We start from the raw sequence: 15,356 nt of genomic DNA on the forward strand, positions 1-15,356 counted from the left end.
AAAACATAGCTGTTGCCCTATAACCTGCGTATATTTATATTTTTTAAGGTAAAACAAACAAACAGAACTAACTAAAGACAAACACACACACAAAAAAAAAAAAGGGAACAATGATGAATCAAAACGGGATGTATGGGCTTGTAACAGCGACTTAATTCAGTTGCAGGGAGACCAAACTACAATATTACAAGGGTTTGGATATACACACACATAAAATTATGTACGTATAAAACGCATGAAACCTGGCAGTCCTTCAAACCAACAGAGAAATGACCGAGAAAGTAAGTGAGTGGAGACAAGTAATTTAGTTTCTAGATAATTGTGACTTTTGTATATAGGAGACCCATTTTGACCATGACCTTGTGAATGTATCCATTTGTAGCCGAAGTGAGAAAGTAATCCTTTCCATTTTATATATTTCATTAACAATATCAGTCCATTCCTCTATTGTGGGGGAGTCAGGATGCAGCCAGTGACGTGTGATGGTTGTTAGGTTAAAAAGTCATCAACATACATTAATTAACTTAGAAAAAGACACCGGAGACTTATGGAATGATTTTCAATGGCCTTCTGCAGAAGGTTGGAGAGGAATCTGAGGAGCTGTGGGCAACACGGCCCTTCTCTTAGAGCTCGTCAAACTTCTCCCAACTGGCTGTCTGCAGAGCTGGCGCTTTTATTGGTAAAACTGACAGGAAACTTGACCATATTTGGAAGACAACAGTAAATAGACATGAAATGGACATCTGGAAGAAAACAGGAAACATACAGAGGAACAGACATCGGGGTCAAAATGTCACACATGTGACATTTTCAGTTAAAGAGGTAAACAGAAGCTTAAAGTTTTTATAAACCATAGGTCGCTGAGGTTATATGCCCTCTGGGGCTGAAACAGGAACTCTGAACAGATGTGTGCAGGCTAACTTTACAAATATAATAGAACAGTTGTCCCAGGACAGTCCAAAAACCCCTGAGTATCTCTCAGGAAGTGGCCAACTGGCCATCTATTCAGAGCATGTGATCGGTTTCAGGGCAAAGGTCAATTTGGGCCTCCTCCTGAACCCAGGAAATCTGGGACAGATGTGTCCATCTGACAATGGTTCATTGACAGACTGAGAAGTCAACAGTTTTAACCTCCTGCGTGGCAGGCGAGAATTCTACCACTGAACTACCAATGCATGTCATGAGAATAACAGGCAGTTTTCTAATTCTGATTCTGGCATTTTTCACAATGATAAACTTGGATTAATCTCACAATGGTTTTCTTGCCAGCAGAAATCAGAGCACCAAATAGATATTTGTTGAGATGCCCTGTGATGTAGCGTCTTTTTCATCTAAAGTTCGCGGTGCAGGTGTGTTTTTTCGAGAGAAGAACATAGTTATGGGTAGTTGTTATCTCTCTTTTTATAGAGAAGTTCCTGTCTTCCAGGTGGACGGTAACAGCAGCACCCTCAGCATGGGCGTTCACTTCAAGCAGCTGAAGCGTCTGGTGGAGGAGCCGACCTTCAGCCAGATCCTGATCCCCCTGCAGTCCGTCCTCATCCCCACGCTGCCCTCAACCGGTGGGGCCAACACGCACCACGATGCCTTCCCGGGACACTGGGCCTACCTGGATGGCTTTGAAGACTGTGTAAGACAAAGAGGGGGGTTTGTGTTGTCGGTCATCTGTGCGCTGTTTTTGTTATTCAGGAGAAATTGAGTCTCACCAGGAAATCCTCTTGAAATGGTAACAGGGCTTTATGTGAACACACGTGTTTGTTTTAACATCATTACGGGGACCAAACACAGACAGGACACCGGTTTATGTGGATGTCCTGTAAACGTCAGGACCAAGTTGGAGTCCCCATGAGTTGAAAGTTATATTACATGGCTAAGACTTGATTTTAAAGGGAGAATCAAAAGGTTAAATTGAACTTACTGAGGCAAACTTTTGTGTTTGCAGGTGGAGATTTTGGCCTCCTTACAGAAGCCTAAGAAGATAAGCCTGAAGGCCTCAGATGGCCGGAGCTACACCATGATGTGCAAACCTAAAGATGACATGAGGAAAGACTGCAGACTCATGGAGTTCAACTGCCTCATCAACAAGGTGAGCAGAGTTTTTGACTCAAGGTTAATAAACACTGTTGATGGTTCGCTACATGTTTATAAGCTCAGCCATAGTCTGGTTATGATATATTTTTGCTGGTATTTTGCCCTGATTGCTTTCTGTGTGTAGTGCCTGCGTAAAGACGCGGAGTCCAGGCGGAGGGAGCTACACATCCGCACGTATGCTGTGATTCCCCTCAACGAGGAGTGCGGCATCATTGAATGGGTCAACAACACGGCTGGACTGCGGCACATCCTCACCAAGCTGTACAAAGAGAGAGGTATCTTCACCACCGAATAGAAATGGACCTAAACTGTTAAATGTGGTTGCAATAAGTGAATAGTTGATATCTGTTTTTTTTTAAGGTGTCTACCTGTCAGGGAAAGAGCTGAGGAAGCTTATTCTACCGAAGACGACACCTCTTGAGGAGAAACTACGAATCCACAAGGAGGTGCTGTGCGCTCGACATCCCCCCGTCTTCTACGAGTGGTTCCTCCAAACATTCCCCGACCCAACTTCATGGTATGGTGCAGCTCTGCAATAAGTACACAATCTTGGTTTTACTTTTACAAGCTGGATCAGAGAGAGCAAACCTTAACGTGAACATTAGTAAACATGCTTGAGAGAAGATGTTTAATTTCTATTTTTTTTTCTAGTTGTTTATTTATTTGTGTGCGTTTGATCACAGGTACAGCAGTCGCTCAGCATACTGCCGCTCCACTGCTGTGATGTCCATGGTCGGTTACATCCTGGGTCTGGGAGATCGCCATGGAGAAAACATCCTGTTTGACTCTTTCACTGGGGAATGTGTTCATGTTGACTTTAACTGCCTCTTCAACAAGGTTAGACTTTGCCTCAGATTAACAAATGTACAATTTAAGGGAGAGTATTCCTTGTTGTTTGCAAAGAAACCATAGAAATAATTTTTAGGTTTGGTTGTCAGGCGTCACTTTTGTGTCTAACCCAGGGGTCGGTAACCCAAAATGTTGAGAGCCATATTGGACCAAAAACACAAAAAATAAATATGTCTGGAGCCGCAAAAAGTGAAAAGTCTTGTATAAGCCTTAGAATGAAGGCAACACATGCTGCATGTATCTATCTATATTAGTTAGAACTGGGGGAAGATTTTTTTTTTCATTATGCACTTTATGCAAATTATGCAAAAAGTCGAAATGTCGATAAAAAAGTCGAAATGTCGAGAAAACAGTCAAAATGTAGAGAAAAAAGGCAAAATGTCGAGAAAAAAGTCAAAATTTTGAGGAAAAAAGTCAGAATGTCGAGATTAATGTTGAAGTACAATCTCGAGAAAAAGTCGAAATGTCGAGAAAAAAGTCTAAATTTCGAGAAAAAAGTTGAAATGTCGAGATTAAAAAGGAAAGGAAAAATGAAGAAAAAAAGAAGAAAAAAGAAAGAGAAAAAAGAAAAAAACAAGAAAAAAACGAAAAAAGGAAAAAAAGAGGGAAAAAAGGAAAAAAGAAGGGAAAAAGGAAAAAAAAGGTCAAACATTTTTGAAAAAGCTCCAGGAGCCGTGGGTTGCTGACCCCTGGTCTAACCTGTTTCCCTTTTATTTCTTTTGCAATTCTCTTTCTCTCCACTAGGGGGAGACATTTGACGTGCCTGAGGTGGTTCCTTTCCGACTGACCCAAAACATGGTCCACGCCATGGGGCCCATGGGTACCGAGGGTCTGTTTAGACAGGCCTGCGAGGTCACACTGAGACTAATGAGAGACCAAAGAGAGCCACTTATGAGGTACAGTCAAAAACAATCACAATTATGAAAATCAAAAAGACATGTCTTCATAAACATAATTACACCAAAGCATGTCATCAAACAAACAGTTTCTGTTTTTCATTTGACTTTTAAGTGTGCTTAAGACCTTCCTTCACGACCCTCTGGTTGAATGGAGTAAACAAGCCAAAGGAATGTCAAAAACCCAGGCCCACGAGACAGGAGAGATAGTCAATGAAAAGGTGTGTACTTTTTTGGAATAATATCTGTCCAAGTATGACCCAAAAGTCACTTGTGTGTGTCTTTGTTATTGCTGTCATTTACTCACTTATCTTTATTGCTTTGACTTAATTCATCTCTGCCAGGCTAAAACGCACGTGTGTGAAATTGAGCAGCGTCTGCAGGGAGTGATAAAGAGCCGAAATAAGGTGCTGGGTCTTCCTCTGTCCATTGAGGGACACGTACACTACCTCATCCAAGAGGCCACAGATGACAAGCTCCTCTGCCAGATGTATTTGGGCTGGGGCCCATATCTGTAGAAGCAAACCTACACGTGAACCCAGTTATTCAAATGCCAACTGGACCCCAACTCTTCATGCACTTTTCACCATCTGGTGTAAAAATGTTGATAATATTTGTTCTGAAGTTCCCGTTATTTTCTTGAAGTTGCCTGTTCTCTGGAAACTGTTGATGCGTGTACAGTAGTTTTTCTGTACATGATATTGTAATAAAAGATTTGTTTCGTTAATCTGATTCCTGGTTAAGTGTTTTCTAAGTGCGTCATTTAATCTCTTAACCCTACTTAGATCCACAGAAGCAGAAGTACAGTACTCCCTGCTGTCAGCTGATTGATTTAATCCTCTTTCTCTCTTTCTTTCTGTTTCTTTTCCTTTCACTATGGAGATCCAATCAGCTAACTTTTTTTTTTTGCTTATTTGTTTTTGTTTATTTAAGCAGCTCGAAGTAGGCTAGGTGAGGTGACTAGTTTTCAGCCGGCATAATGTAAGATATTTGCAATATTTTTATTTTGGAGTCATGAGTTCAGACATTCAGACCATCACTGTATTTTTTTTAATCATTTTTCATTTTTCTACTTTTTGTCAAAACATGGTTGTTTTGGCAACTTGCTTTGGAATAAAAGCCTTTATTGGTAGTTTCAGATCAAAATGAGTTGAGAGAAACACTGATTCGCCTGGATACTTATTGGAGATGCTTTTATTATTTTATTTTTGGAGAGATGAGTGACTTCTGCTTTTCACCATATCAGGACGCTGCTATTCTTCTAAACGTAACCACCTCCTCTTTATCCTAACGCATTTACGTGCGTTGATTTTTGAGAGGGGTAGAATGATATAGATTGGGCTTTTATTTTGAAAACCGCGAACGGGAAGTTATAGTTAAATCTTTTATGTCGGCACATTTTCTACGCTCTTTAATATGAATATAAACCATTCGACACTTTTGAAAGTCCCTATTCCACCGTGGCACATTTTACCAGTTGTCACCCAAACCAAAATTAAAAAATAATAATAATCTAAAAAACACTACAGTGTGGTGAGCAGATTAAAGCCCAACAGCATTAAGGCTGATTTATGGTTCCGCGTTGACACAGACCTTACGGCGTAGGTTACGCGTTGACGCGCGCCGTGCGCCGTACCCTACGGCGTAGGCCCTGCGTCGATTTAACGCGGAACCATAATTCAGGCTCTACGGTCGTCCTTGGTGACGGTCAGCAGGTTGAGTCCATGCCGAGGTCAGTCGGCTGCTGCCGGGGTTGATGTGGGGGACTCGGCCGGTCGTGGTTAAAGCAGCTCGGCCCCGCTGGTCCCGCTGGTCCCGCTGGTCCGGCGGTGAGCGACCTTCAGGACTCCGTCATGGATCTGACGCAGTTGGCAGTGGATGCCGGTCAGTTCATCAACCGCGCTGTGCAGGTAAAACAATCTAAATAAACATGATTAATAAGACTTAGGCAGCTTGGAGTCTAGTGGGGGAAACCCTGCTCGCCCCTTATTGCAATATATAGATTACCAATTCTAATTCTAATAATTATTCTTGGCATTATCATGATATATTGTTTCATATTATATTATGTTATGAAATCTCATGGGATGTTAAACTATAGTATTATTATATTGTTATATATTATAGTATGGTGATATCATTTTGTTATATGTTATAATATTATAAAAAATTATTATGTTATATTAGGATATTATTATATTAATGAATTAATGAATGAATGAATTAATTAATTAATTAATTAATTAATTGTTATGTTTGTGTCATACACCTCTAAGGTGCCCAGCCTACTGTATAAGGGTTTATAAGACACAGATACACAGCAAACAAACATCAGCTACGTACAAACACAAAATTATAAATTCCACTTATACATTACAGATCAAATTACAGATCCTTTCTCAGTTTCCATATAATTTGTCCTTTCTGTGTTTCCAGGCTCTCTTTATAAAGGTAGCTATAGAGAAAACCTCCTCTCTGAAAAAACATTCCAACTTAGCATCATCCTCAGTCCAAAACAACTCAGGTTTACAATCTTGCATTTTCTGAAATAAAAGCTGCCTGGCTTCATCAAATAATGCACAATAAAACAAAAAATGGAGTTCATCCTCAACAACATTTAAATCACAAACACTACATAATCTTTCCTCTTCAGGAACAGAGTTATACCTACCTGTTTCTATGGCCAGAGGGAGAATCCCAGTTCGCAATTGAGCACATAATGATCTTTATATGTTATATATTATAGTATTACATATATTTATATTATATCGTGCTATATTATATCACTCTATATGATAATTATTTATTTGTTTATTCATTTATTTATTTTTCTAATTTAATATTTTCTTAATTTATTTATCTACTTTCATTATATTATTTACACACACACACACACCTAGATACATATCATTGTAACTTGATGTCGTCTTTTGTCTCTATTAAATGTGAAGCTCTGATTAAATATAGTGTTCTTTCGTCCCAGTACACGGGAGAAAACCTGGGCCAGGCTGAGAGGACGGAGTTTGACCCCGGACTGGAGCAGCTGCTCACCCGGGCAGACGCCACCAAGACCTGGACGGACCAGATCATCTCCCAAACCGAGGCTCTGCTGCAGCCCAGTCCAGGTAGGCATGTATGAATGGATTCATCAGTGATGTCATATTAGAGGTAAAGATAATAAACACATATTCAATTAACCTTACCAATGGGTAACTGATCAGTAAATGGTTATTATAGCTGCCAACATGGCCATGATTCCCTCACTAAGCAACAGCTTTCCCCGTATATTCCCTATAATATTTATACCTATAATATTTATAGGAAGACGGAGGGAAAGTGGAGAAAAGGTTTGAAATGATCTCATATATATCTAGCCTGTCACCCGCAGGGTTTCTAAAGAGTGCTTTGAAGCCTCTTTCTCCATGTACTGTGTACATGTACTGTGTACACGTGCAAATGGGTGCGATTGCAGTCCTGGGAAGACAGCTGGGACGCGCCCACCTCATGTTGATGACATTAAGCCATTTCTAGCTTGGTTTATGCTGCATTTATGGTTCCAGTTTCTATTACTTCACATTTATTCTCATCAAAGCAGTCCAAACATCCTGATTTAGACTTAATATATTTTAACATGGGGATCGCTTTTAGAGCCGGCTCCCAGAGGGCAGTTCAGGAGCTACAATTTTTCTTAGTTGTCTAAAGTCTTCAACCTGTAAGTTACTGTTGGTTCTCAGTTTCCATCAAACAGTAAGGTACAATAGGTACATTTCTGTTGTTTTCATCATAAAAGTTGTGAATCAGAGCTAGAAACACTGCACCCTGTTGATTTGTCAACAAATGACCATCTGTTCCACGTGAAATGGAAATAAACACGAACTGCACCAGTCTGAAGTGTTTTCTCAAATAAAGCTCAACATATTCTTGCAATGAAGAAAGAATACAGTGTGCCAGATGTTCATTTGTACCTGCATTCCTCGTCCTTGGCCTTCCATATGTTTTTGAAAGCAGAAACAGAATGGACTATGTCTGTAGCGAATAGAGCATCACTTAAAATATTACAATAAAGGTGACACATTGTTGATGATTGAAAATGACTCCTCCACGTGTGTGGGCCAAAAATAGAAATCCTTTTCCTGTTACCTACTACTACACAATAATGGTCTACGTTGATGCCTTGACTGACTAATCTGTGCCTCTAGGGCCCTTTGTTTGGATTTCATTGGCTGTCTTATACTATATATCTGAGTTTGTGTGTGTGATTAAATGTTTAAATGACATGTTCTTTTGCCTGTTTCAAACCTAGTAGCTCGGATCAATAGAATTAAAAGTGGATTTGGTCTGCTAGTTCTTAAATGAGTGGAGCTTTTAGCTGTGCAAAAACACCAAAGATTTCTTTCTCTGTCATGTCTTGCATCTTTTAGTCTTCTTGCAGAATCATTTTTTGTTCACTTTTAGCATACCTTAAAAGGCTTATGGTCCATCAGGAAATAGACAATAAATGTCACTTTTTAATGTTGAGCTAATAGAATAAACATTTAGGTTAAGGTTGACCTTTCTATCTGACCCCTGAATAACAGGAGCTCGTTTGGAGGACCGTCTGTACGAGCATCTAGAGTGGAGTGTCCCGCCTCGGCCACGTGCACTTGAGTTACTGGGAGAGGAGATGACCCTGGCTGGACTGGAGATGGGATCTAACGTACCCTATGGTGGGTCTTCACTCCTACAACTTCCTATTTGTTAGCCTTTTATGTGGATACGATCAAATACTGTCACCACTGTCGTGTGTGTTCAGGTACAGCACTGATAAGGTGTGGCGAGGCCCAGAAGCAGCTCGGAGAGGCAGAGAGGAAGTTTGTGCAAAGTACCAACATTCACTTTCTCTCTCCTCTGAGGAGTTTCTCTGAGGGGGAGTACAGAGCCATACAGGTAGAGCACACATCTGTGCAGAGCTGGGTAGAGGAGCCAAAAATTGTACTCAAGTAAAAGTACTGTTACTTCAGAATAATATGACGCAAGTAGAAGTAAAAAGTAGTCATCCAAATAATTACTTGAGTAAAAGTAAAAAAGTATTTGGTGAAAAAACTACTCAAGTACTGAGTAACTGTTGAGTAACGTCTCATTTATTTTTTGTAACACAACCATTCAAACAGACAAAAGTACAAAATAATCATCTTCAGGCAAATTAAATTAATAAAATAAATTAAAATTACTAAAAAATAGCTTAAATTAAAATAATCTTAAAGTAAATTCAAGTACTTTAATAAATAATAAAATAAATAAAATAATAACAGAATAAAAAAAATAAATTAAGCACAAGTAGCACTAAATTTCAAGCCTTTGTACTTTTCTTTTTTAACCAGGCAGAACTAGAACAAGCCCATGAACTCATAGAAACTCTGTGTGTGTTTGAGTCTGTGTAAATGTGACAAAACATGCAAAAACAAAAACATTTTCCCAAAGAATCACCCAGTGATGTCATGAGATTGACGCGTACGCGGATAAAAGGGATAAAAGAAAAGTAACAAGCTCAACGTAGCCTAATGTAGCGGAGTAAGAGTAACAGTTTCTTCTTCACAAATCTACACAAGTGAAAGTAAAAAGTATAGTGATTCAAAACTACTCCTAAAAGTACAACATTTCCCAAAACTTACTCAAGTAAATGTAACGGAGTAAATGTAACTCGTTACTACCCACCTCTGCATCTGTGTCACGGGTACAACCGCCATCTTAATCCCTCCTCCTGGCTCTCAGATGGGCACACTTTAATGAACTGCTGCTGATGTAAACATATCTGTTTGTAGAATGAGCGTAAGATGTTGGTGAACAAGCGTTTGGACTTGGACATCGCTAAGAGCAGACTGAGGAAAGCCCACGAGGCCGACAGAGAGTCCAGAGTGAGCGTCAATACTTGTGCTATTGGTTTGACGAACAAAGCAAAGTTGTGCCAAAATCTTATCTCACACAGTAAATGTACTGTTTTTACACCACTTTTTTTTCTTTTTTCCTGTTGTTTTGTCAGAACCTGAATGCAAACCCGATGCAAGACGACTACGTGGCTCATGTGTCCTACATGTTCAGCTTCCTGCGTGTTAAGTGGCTTAAGGTCAGTGGTTGTTTACATGAGAGTTGACACCACTCTGGGTTCTGGATAAGTCATTTTTCTCTTTCCTTCCAACAGGCATGGGCTCAGGAAATCTCTCAGGTAAGAACATGTTTATCTTTGAGGGAAAACACCTTCCCAAATATACATCACACTGCATGTCAGACAGTTCTTCTTGAATAGTTTGTTGTTTTCTCGCCCAATAATAGCTCATGATCTGCCCAGGTTGGCTTGAAAAAAAATTAAAAATTTAAAAATTCAAAAAAAAACTGGCTGCATAACAATACAAATATTTAGGTATCATGGCAACAGTGTTGCAGTTCTTCACAGTTTTCCAACTAGCGGAAACAAAAATAATCATTTATATCAGTTTAATCTATTTTGATGAACTGTCACAAGTTTTAACATTTAAAGTGTAGTTCCACAATCATGCATGAAGAGGAACGGCGATGAGGAGAAAAATAGAAGAATTTCAGAATTTCTTTCTGTCAAAAAGCCAAACAAATTTTGATGTTGTATTTTGCCCGAAGTAAACTGTGGCTGTTAGAATAGCTGAATACATAAAAATGTTACCAAATTCTGTATTCTTCATTTACAGTTGAGCTCATCTGGCATTTCAAATGGGATTTTCTTTCTGCTGAGGATTGATTTCTAGATATAAAATCTTTTTTTTTTATGCATAAAGTATGAACTAATAAAGTGTATGTGCATGTGTGTATGTAGGCAGAGATGGAGCTGAGGATCTGTCAGAGTCTTTTCGACCGCCAGTTAGAAATGACGCGTCTGCAACTGGACGGAATGAGCAACACTCATGTATGTGCACACAAATGAGCACGCACACGCTGTCAAAAATGGAAAACTTGATATATTCAGAGTTTTTTTCCTTTTTTAGATCAGCCACATGCGAAGCCTGATTGATTTTGTGGACGGTCAGGCCTCTTATTTTGCTCAGTGTAACCAACATGCTCAGGAACTTCGGAGACAGCTCGCCAGGTTAGTTTCAAAAAAGGGATTTAATGCATTTATACTATTCACAGTATATGCCTTAAATACACTTGAACACATGAATGGCACAAAGGCACAGAAGACTATTTAAAATAGGGAAGAGCTGATGCAGAGGTGATTACCAGCAGATTCACCAAGTTTGTCATTTTGAGCCAAATGGACTGGAGCAACTGGAACTCAGGTCTGGAAGCGTGAACATTTGTCCAGTGTGTAGTACAGTATAGTGTAGTAGATAAGAATTGTTTGCTCTCACAGGGCAGCTCGGTCATGTACCAATATGTCCCTGGCCAGGACACTGCTACTCATAGTGCTTGTCCCAAGCCTGGATAAGTGGGGACAGTTGTGTCAGGAAGTGCATCCGACGTAAAGCATTTACCAAATCAATATCTTGAACACATGTGACGGCTACAATGGGAAAAGCTGGGCAAAAAAAAGGTTACTTTAATTTCTTTAAAGCATGCACAAGATAAGCGAATTAGCATCTCCCATTTGCAGTCACTGCAATGTTTTTGTGAGCATTCACTCCTGGTCAGTGTGAAGAAGTTTGCGCGTTTTCATGCGTTTTGGCCATTCGTTTACACGAAAACGAAGCTCAAAGTCACCAAAAACGATCATTTCTGAAAACTCCGGCCAAAGTGGAGATTTTCAAAAACTCAGTTTTCACGTTTGCTTGTAAACGGAGGGAAACGGAGATTTAGGCTTCAGAATGTCACATTATGCAACAGAAACGTCACCAGCATCATGTGTGCGACCTGTGTTTACAATTTGTTTGGCCACCGTCAATATTTTCTTGTATTTTACCTGTTTTATATTCTAAAGTCACACTTAAAAGTAACTCCACTTCTCTGTCACTCCAAACGAAAGACTCTCGTTCCGTCTTGGAAGTAACTGGCAGTCCAGGCTGATTTATGGTTCTGCGTTACACCAACGCAGAGCCTACGGCGTAGGGTACGCAGCGACGCGCACCGTACGTAGGCTACGCCGTCGATTTAACGCGGAACCATATTATTCAGGCTTCACACGTGTCATTTGTTGACGTTTTTTTCCAGGGTTCTGATTGGCTAGCATGACTTTACGCTTCTCGTTACACTGCCCCCTGCAGGTTTGGATGCTCATAGCACCTTAACAGCGGATTTATCCGGGTTCGTGTAAACGAGGATATTTTTCAAAACGTAGAGGGGGAAATATCCGTTTTTGTAAATACCCGGCTATGTGTAAACGTGGCCTTAGACTGAGAGCAGCAGTTAAATGGGATGTTTTGCCACTCAGAGGGTCTAGATGGACTGTTGACGTAACTGCTTTCCCTCTGTCTGTCTTATTAATCTGTATAAACGTTTTGAAGCAGAATATTGCAGTAGAATATGGAAATGTACAGGAGCTTTTATGGTTTGGATAATTATGTTTTCTATTTGGTGATTTTTGTTTCTCCATTCAGCATCCCCTCTGTCTTCTGCTCCAACAACTGGCAATCAGCTCTTACTAATGCAGCTAATCAACCGTCATCAAGCAGCCATGTAGCTAATGAGCCTATTAGGTTAGACCAGATCTCGCCAGCGCCCAACGACATCCACCGGCTCCCAGACTTCGACCAGGACTCGTGGACTGTAAATTCACTACCCAAAACTGCAAAAGATTCCTCTCTAACTGCACTGCCATCCGACCCCACGAACAACAACAATAACAACAACACCTTTTCCAGTCCTTGCCTGGTAAACCAGCACGGTTCAGCAGTGAACAGCCAGTCATCTGCAGACCTCGTCTTCACATCGAACCAAGCAGATGAGCTGCAAGATCCCAGCAGGACCTGCAGCATCCCGACTGACAGACCGGCAGCTTCTGCAGCAGATTCTACCTCCACCGTCGCTGCAGCCGCCTCGGCCAACACGGCAACAGCAGCTTCACCACATTCTCAATCCAGTGCAACTTCAAGTGGGTCTGCTGAGACCGGGACCCCCAATGGTGCGGCTCCTGATTCACAAACAACCGGTGAAACTAATGAAGAGGATGTTCAGGAGCAAAAATGAGCTTCTAAACAGGGACGTGGCACCAGGAGAAAACAGGTCAGCTGGTACTGACTTCATCTGCAGCTTCAGCTGAAGTTGTCCCTCACATTAATATAGTAGCATCCCTTATGACAGAATTATTAATTTAATCCCTTAACTAGGGCTGTGCGATTAATCGATTTTAAATCTAAATCGGATTTATTAATCAAGACGATGTTAAAAAAAGGAAAATCGGAAAATCGATTTTCCTTTTTTGCAGCTGGCTGCATTACAGACAGAGCTCGTCTAGTCATCTTTGTTTGGTCAAGAAAATTGTAAATGTTGTCACTTTACTAAACTCAAGGAGGATTTACAGTATCTTTCAATTGCACTTAATTCCCAATAGGGAAATTTGTTATCTACTTTTCTTTAAAAATATATAAAAAAATATTAAAATATATATATAAGATAAAATATTTGAAACAATTTATTCCATTGTCTTTTGTAGTTTTACCAAAAAAATCGAAATTGAAATCGAAAATCGGGTTTTCAGAGAAAAAAATCGGGATTTTATTTTTGTCCAAAATCGCCCAGCCCTACCCTTAACCTTATCATGTGAACTTGTTGTAAAAGTACTTATTTTTCTAAATGTGATTTAGTGCCACAGAAATGTTAAAATGTAGTAATATTTACATATGATGTATGAGTATGAGTCTTGGCTTGCAGTAACAGATGTTTTAGTTCCCAGTTTCAGGCAGGGGAATCCGACTGTTACATATTTAAAGTGTAAAGTTGACCTCAGTCTTTGTCAGTCAAACTTAATCTTGATTTTTACATATAACTTAATGACTGAAAAGATTAAACTGTGTGCCAAGTGAACAAGACTCCACGTGTGTGTGTTTAACTGTTGATTTTACAAGTGTACACAGACCTGTGACACCTTTAAAACAAATGTGTGAGATGATGACTCATGTTTTTACAAAGTGAGGTCATTTTCCATATGAAACAGTCCCTCAAGTGTTGTGTTGGGGAACCGGAGCGGTTTCCTCATGTATACACTAAAACCACTTGTTGGTGTCCATCATCAGGAGGGCAGCCCTGCTCTGCTGTGATGTGGGACCCTGGAAACAAACACACTAATGTGGCCGAACTGATGTAATCATCCACCCACCAGTAACATGCCCCCCCACCCCGTATGTATTATATAAAATAAACGAGACTCATGTTTGAGTCACAAGTTTCTCCGTGCCAGGTTGGAGTTTTCTCTTAATATGCAAACGGTGACGTCATGCCTCAAATAAAATCAATCTTTGTTCCCCAGAGAGGGCATTTATGTTGTTTCCTCTTTTAAATCATCTTTCCCACGCAGGCCAGACCTCAGATTTACAAATGCACAGATATTTTCAGGTTTTGATCAAGCGTCACAGATCGAGCCAAAAGGGCTTTTTTTTGTTGTTGAAAAACATCTCCAAAAAGAGCATCCACCTTTCAAAACTTGTGGGTAACCACATGAAAAACGCCTACAAATAACTCTTAAAAACCCCTGAATAAAGTATGCTTTTCTCCTGTATTTTGATCCCACTTCATCTCTTCCCTGTTGACCGCCGTCCAAACAGATTACATCGATGAGATGCAATCTGTGCGGTATTGATCTGCCATCAGTCAGGAGGCCCTTGGCTCAGAAACCCTGTAAACACTTACACCACACCACTAGATGGGCTGTTTGTTTTTTTTTTTTAAGCTGAGCGGATGTGCAGCCAAGCACTTACAGACAGATTAAATACCGCTTCTTTTTCTCCCATGAGTCATAAAACAAGAATAGATTCTCATCAATCTGTCCGCGGTCTCTCATCTGAGTTCTTCCTCAATACTGAAACAACAAGTCCCACATTTCCAGCTTCTCTTTTTCTTTAACAGTTTCAGTATGAACCCTGTCAATCAACAGACATCAGGCTGTCTCACGCAGCATCATCCAGGAAGGAAGCTGATAGAGGAAATCATATTTCACTCAGTCCTTTTCTACCAGACAGCCAGATAAATAGTACACTGAAAAAAAAAGTATTTTGGATTTACATAAAAAAACATGTACATCGGTTGCACACATTAAAGTTATGTTTACCGAAGTTGATATATTTATGTTCTGTAAATTAAATTATTATTTATTAAACCAACATGACTTTCTTACATAAATCAAAAATATTTATTTTATGTTCTATATATTAGATTTTATGCTAAACTGACTCATTTTTATTATGTTAAATGAACGCGTTTCTTTAACGTGTTATATACATATATAATTATCAGTTGGATCAACATAATTTTTTTGCGTGAAGCTAACCTAATCTTGACAGGTAAATCGGACACTATTAGGTTTACTATACTTTAAATATTGACATTACTTTTAAAAACTGATTTGTAAGTTAAGAATTTCATTTC

At 39.7% G+C, this 15,356-nt stretch overlaps 2 protein-coding genes across 2 annotated transcripts in view; both read left to right on the forward strand.

Moving 5' to 3' along the window:
* The window catches only part of atr (ATR serine/threonine kinase), a 28,225-nt gene extending 23,691 nt beyond the window's left edge, over positions 1–4,534 (forward strand). Inside the window, exons 41-48 of the mRNA XM_061744388.1 lie at positions 1,427–1,627; positions 1,940–2,083; positions 2,213–2,363; positions 2,449–2,605; positions 2,772–2,925; positions 3,682–3,833; positions 3,949–4,054; positions 4,178–4,534. Of these exons, the coding sequence (XP_061600372.1) occupies positions 1,427–1,627; positions 1,940–2,083; positions 2,213–2,363; positions 2,449–2,605; positions 2,772–2,925; positions 3,682–3,833; positions 3,949–4,054; positions 4,178–4,351 (1,239 nt within the window). The 3' untranslated portion in view covers positions 4,352–4,534. The remainder of the gene's footprint in view (positions 1–1,426; positions 1,628–1,939; positions 2,084–2,212; positions 2,364–2,448; positions 2,606–2,771; positions 2,926–3,681; positions 3,834–3,948; positions 4,055–4,177) is intronic.
* Positions 4,535–5,433: 899 nt separating this feature from the next.
* On the forward strand, positions 5,434–14,810 carry LOC133462890 (endophilin-B1-like). The gene is made up of 10 exons (XM_061744389.1): positions 5,434–5,743; positions 6,817–6,958; positions 8,411–8,539; positions 8,626–8,759; positions 9,635–9,727; positions 9,853–9,936; positions 10,012–10,035; positions 10,657–10,746; positions 10,826–10,926; positions 12,374–14,810. The coding sequence occupies exons 1-10, from the start codon at positions 5,687–5,689 to the stop codon at positions 12,960–12,962; spliced, it is 1,443 nt and encodes a 480-aa protein (XP_061600373.1). The 5' UTR covers positions 5,434–5,686; the 3' UTR covers positions 12,963–14,810.
* Positions 14,811–15,356: the final 546 nt, after the last annotated feature.

The sequence above is a fragment of the Cololabis saira genome, chromosome 16, assembly GCF_033807715.1.
Source record: "Cololabis saira isolate AMF1-May2022 chromosome 16, fColSai1.1, whole genome shotgun sequence".
Taxonomy (NCBI): Eukaryota; Metazoa; Chordata; class Actinopteri; order Beloniformes; family Belonidae; genus Cololabis; species Cololabis saira.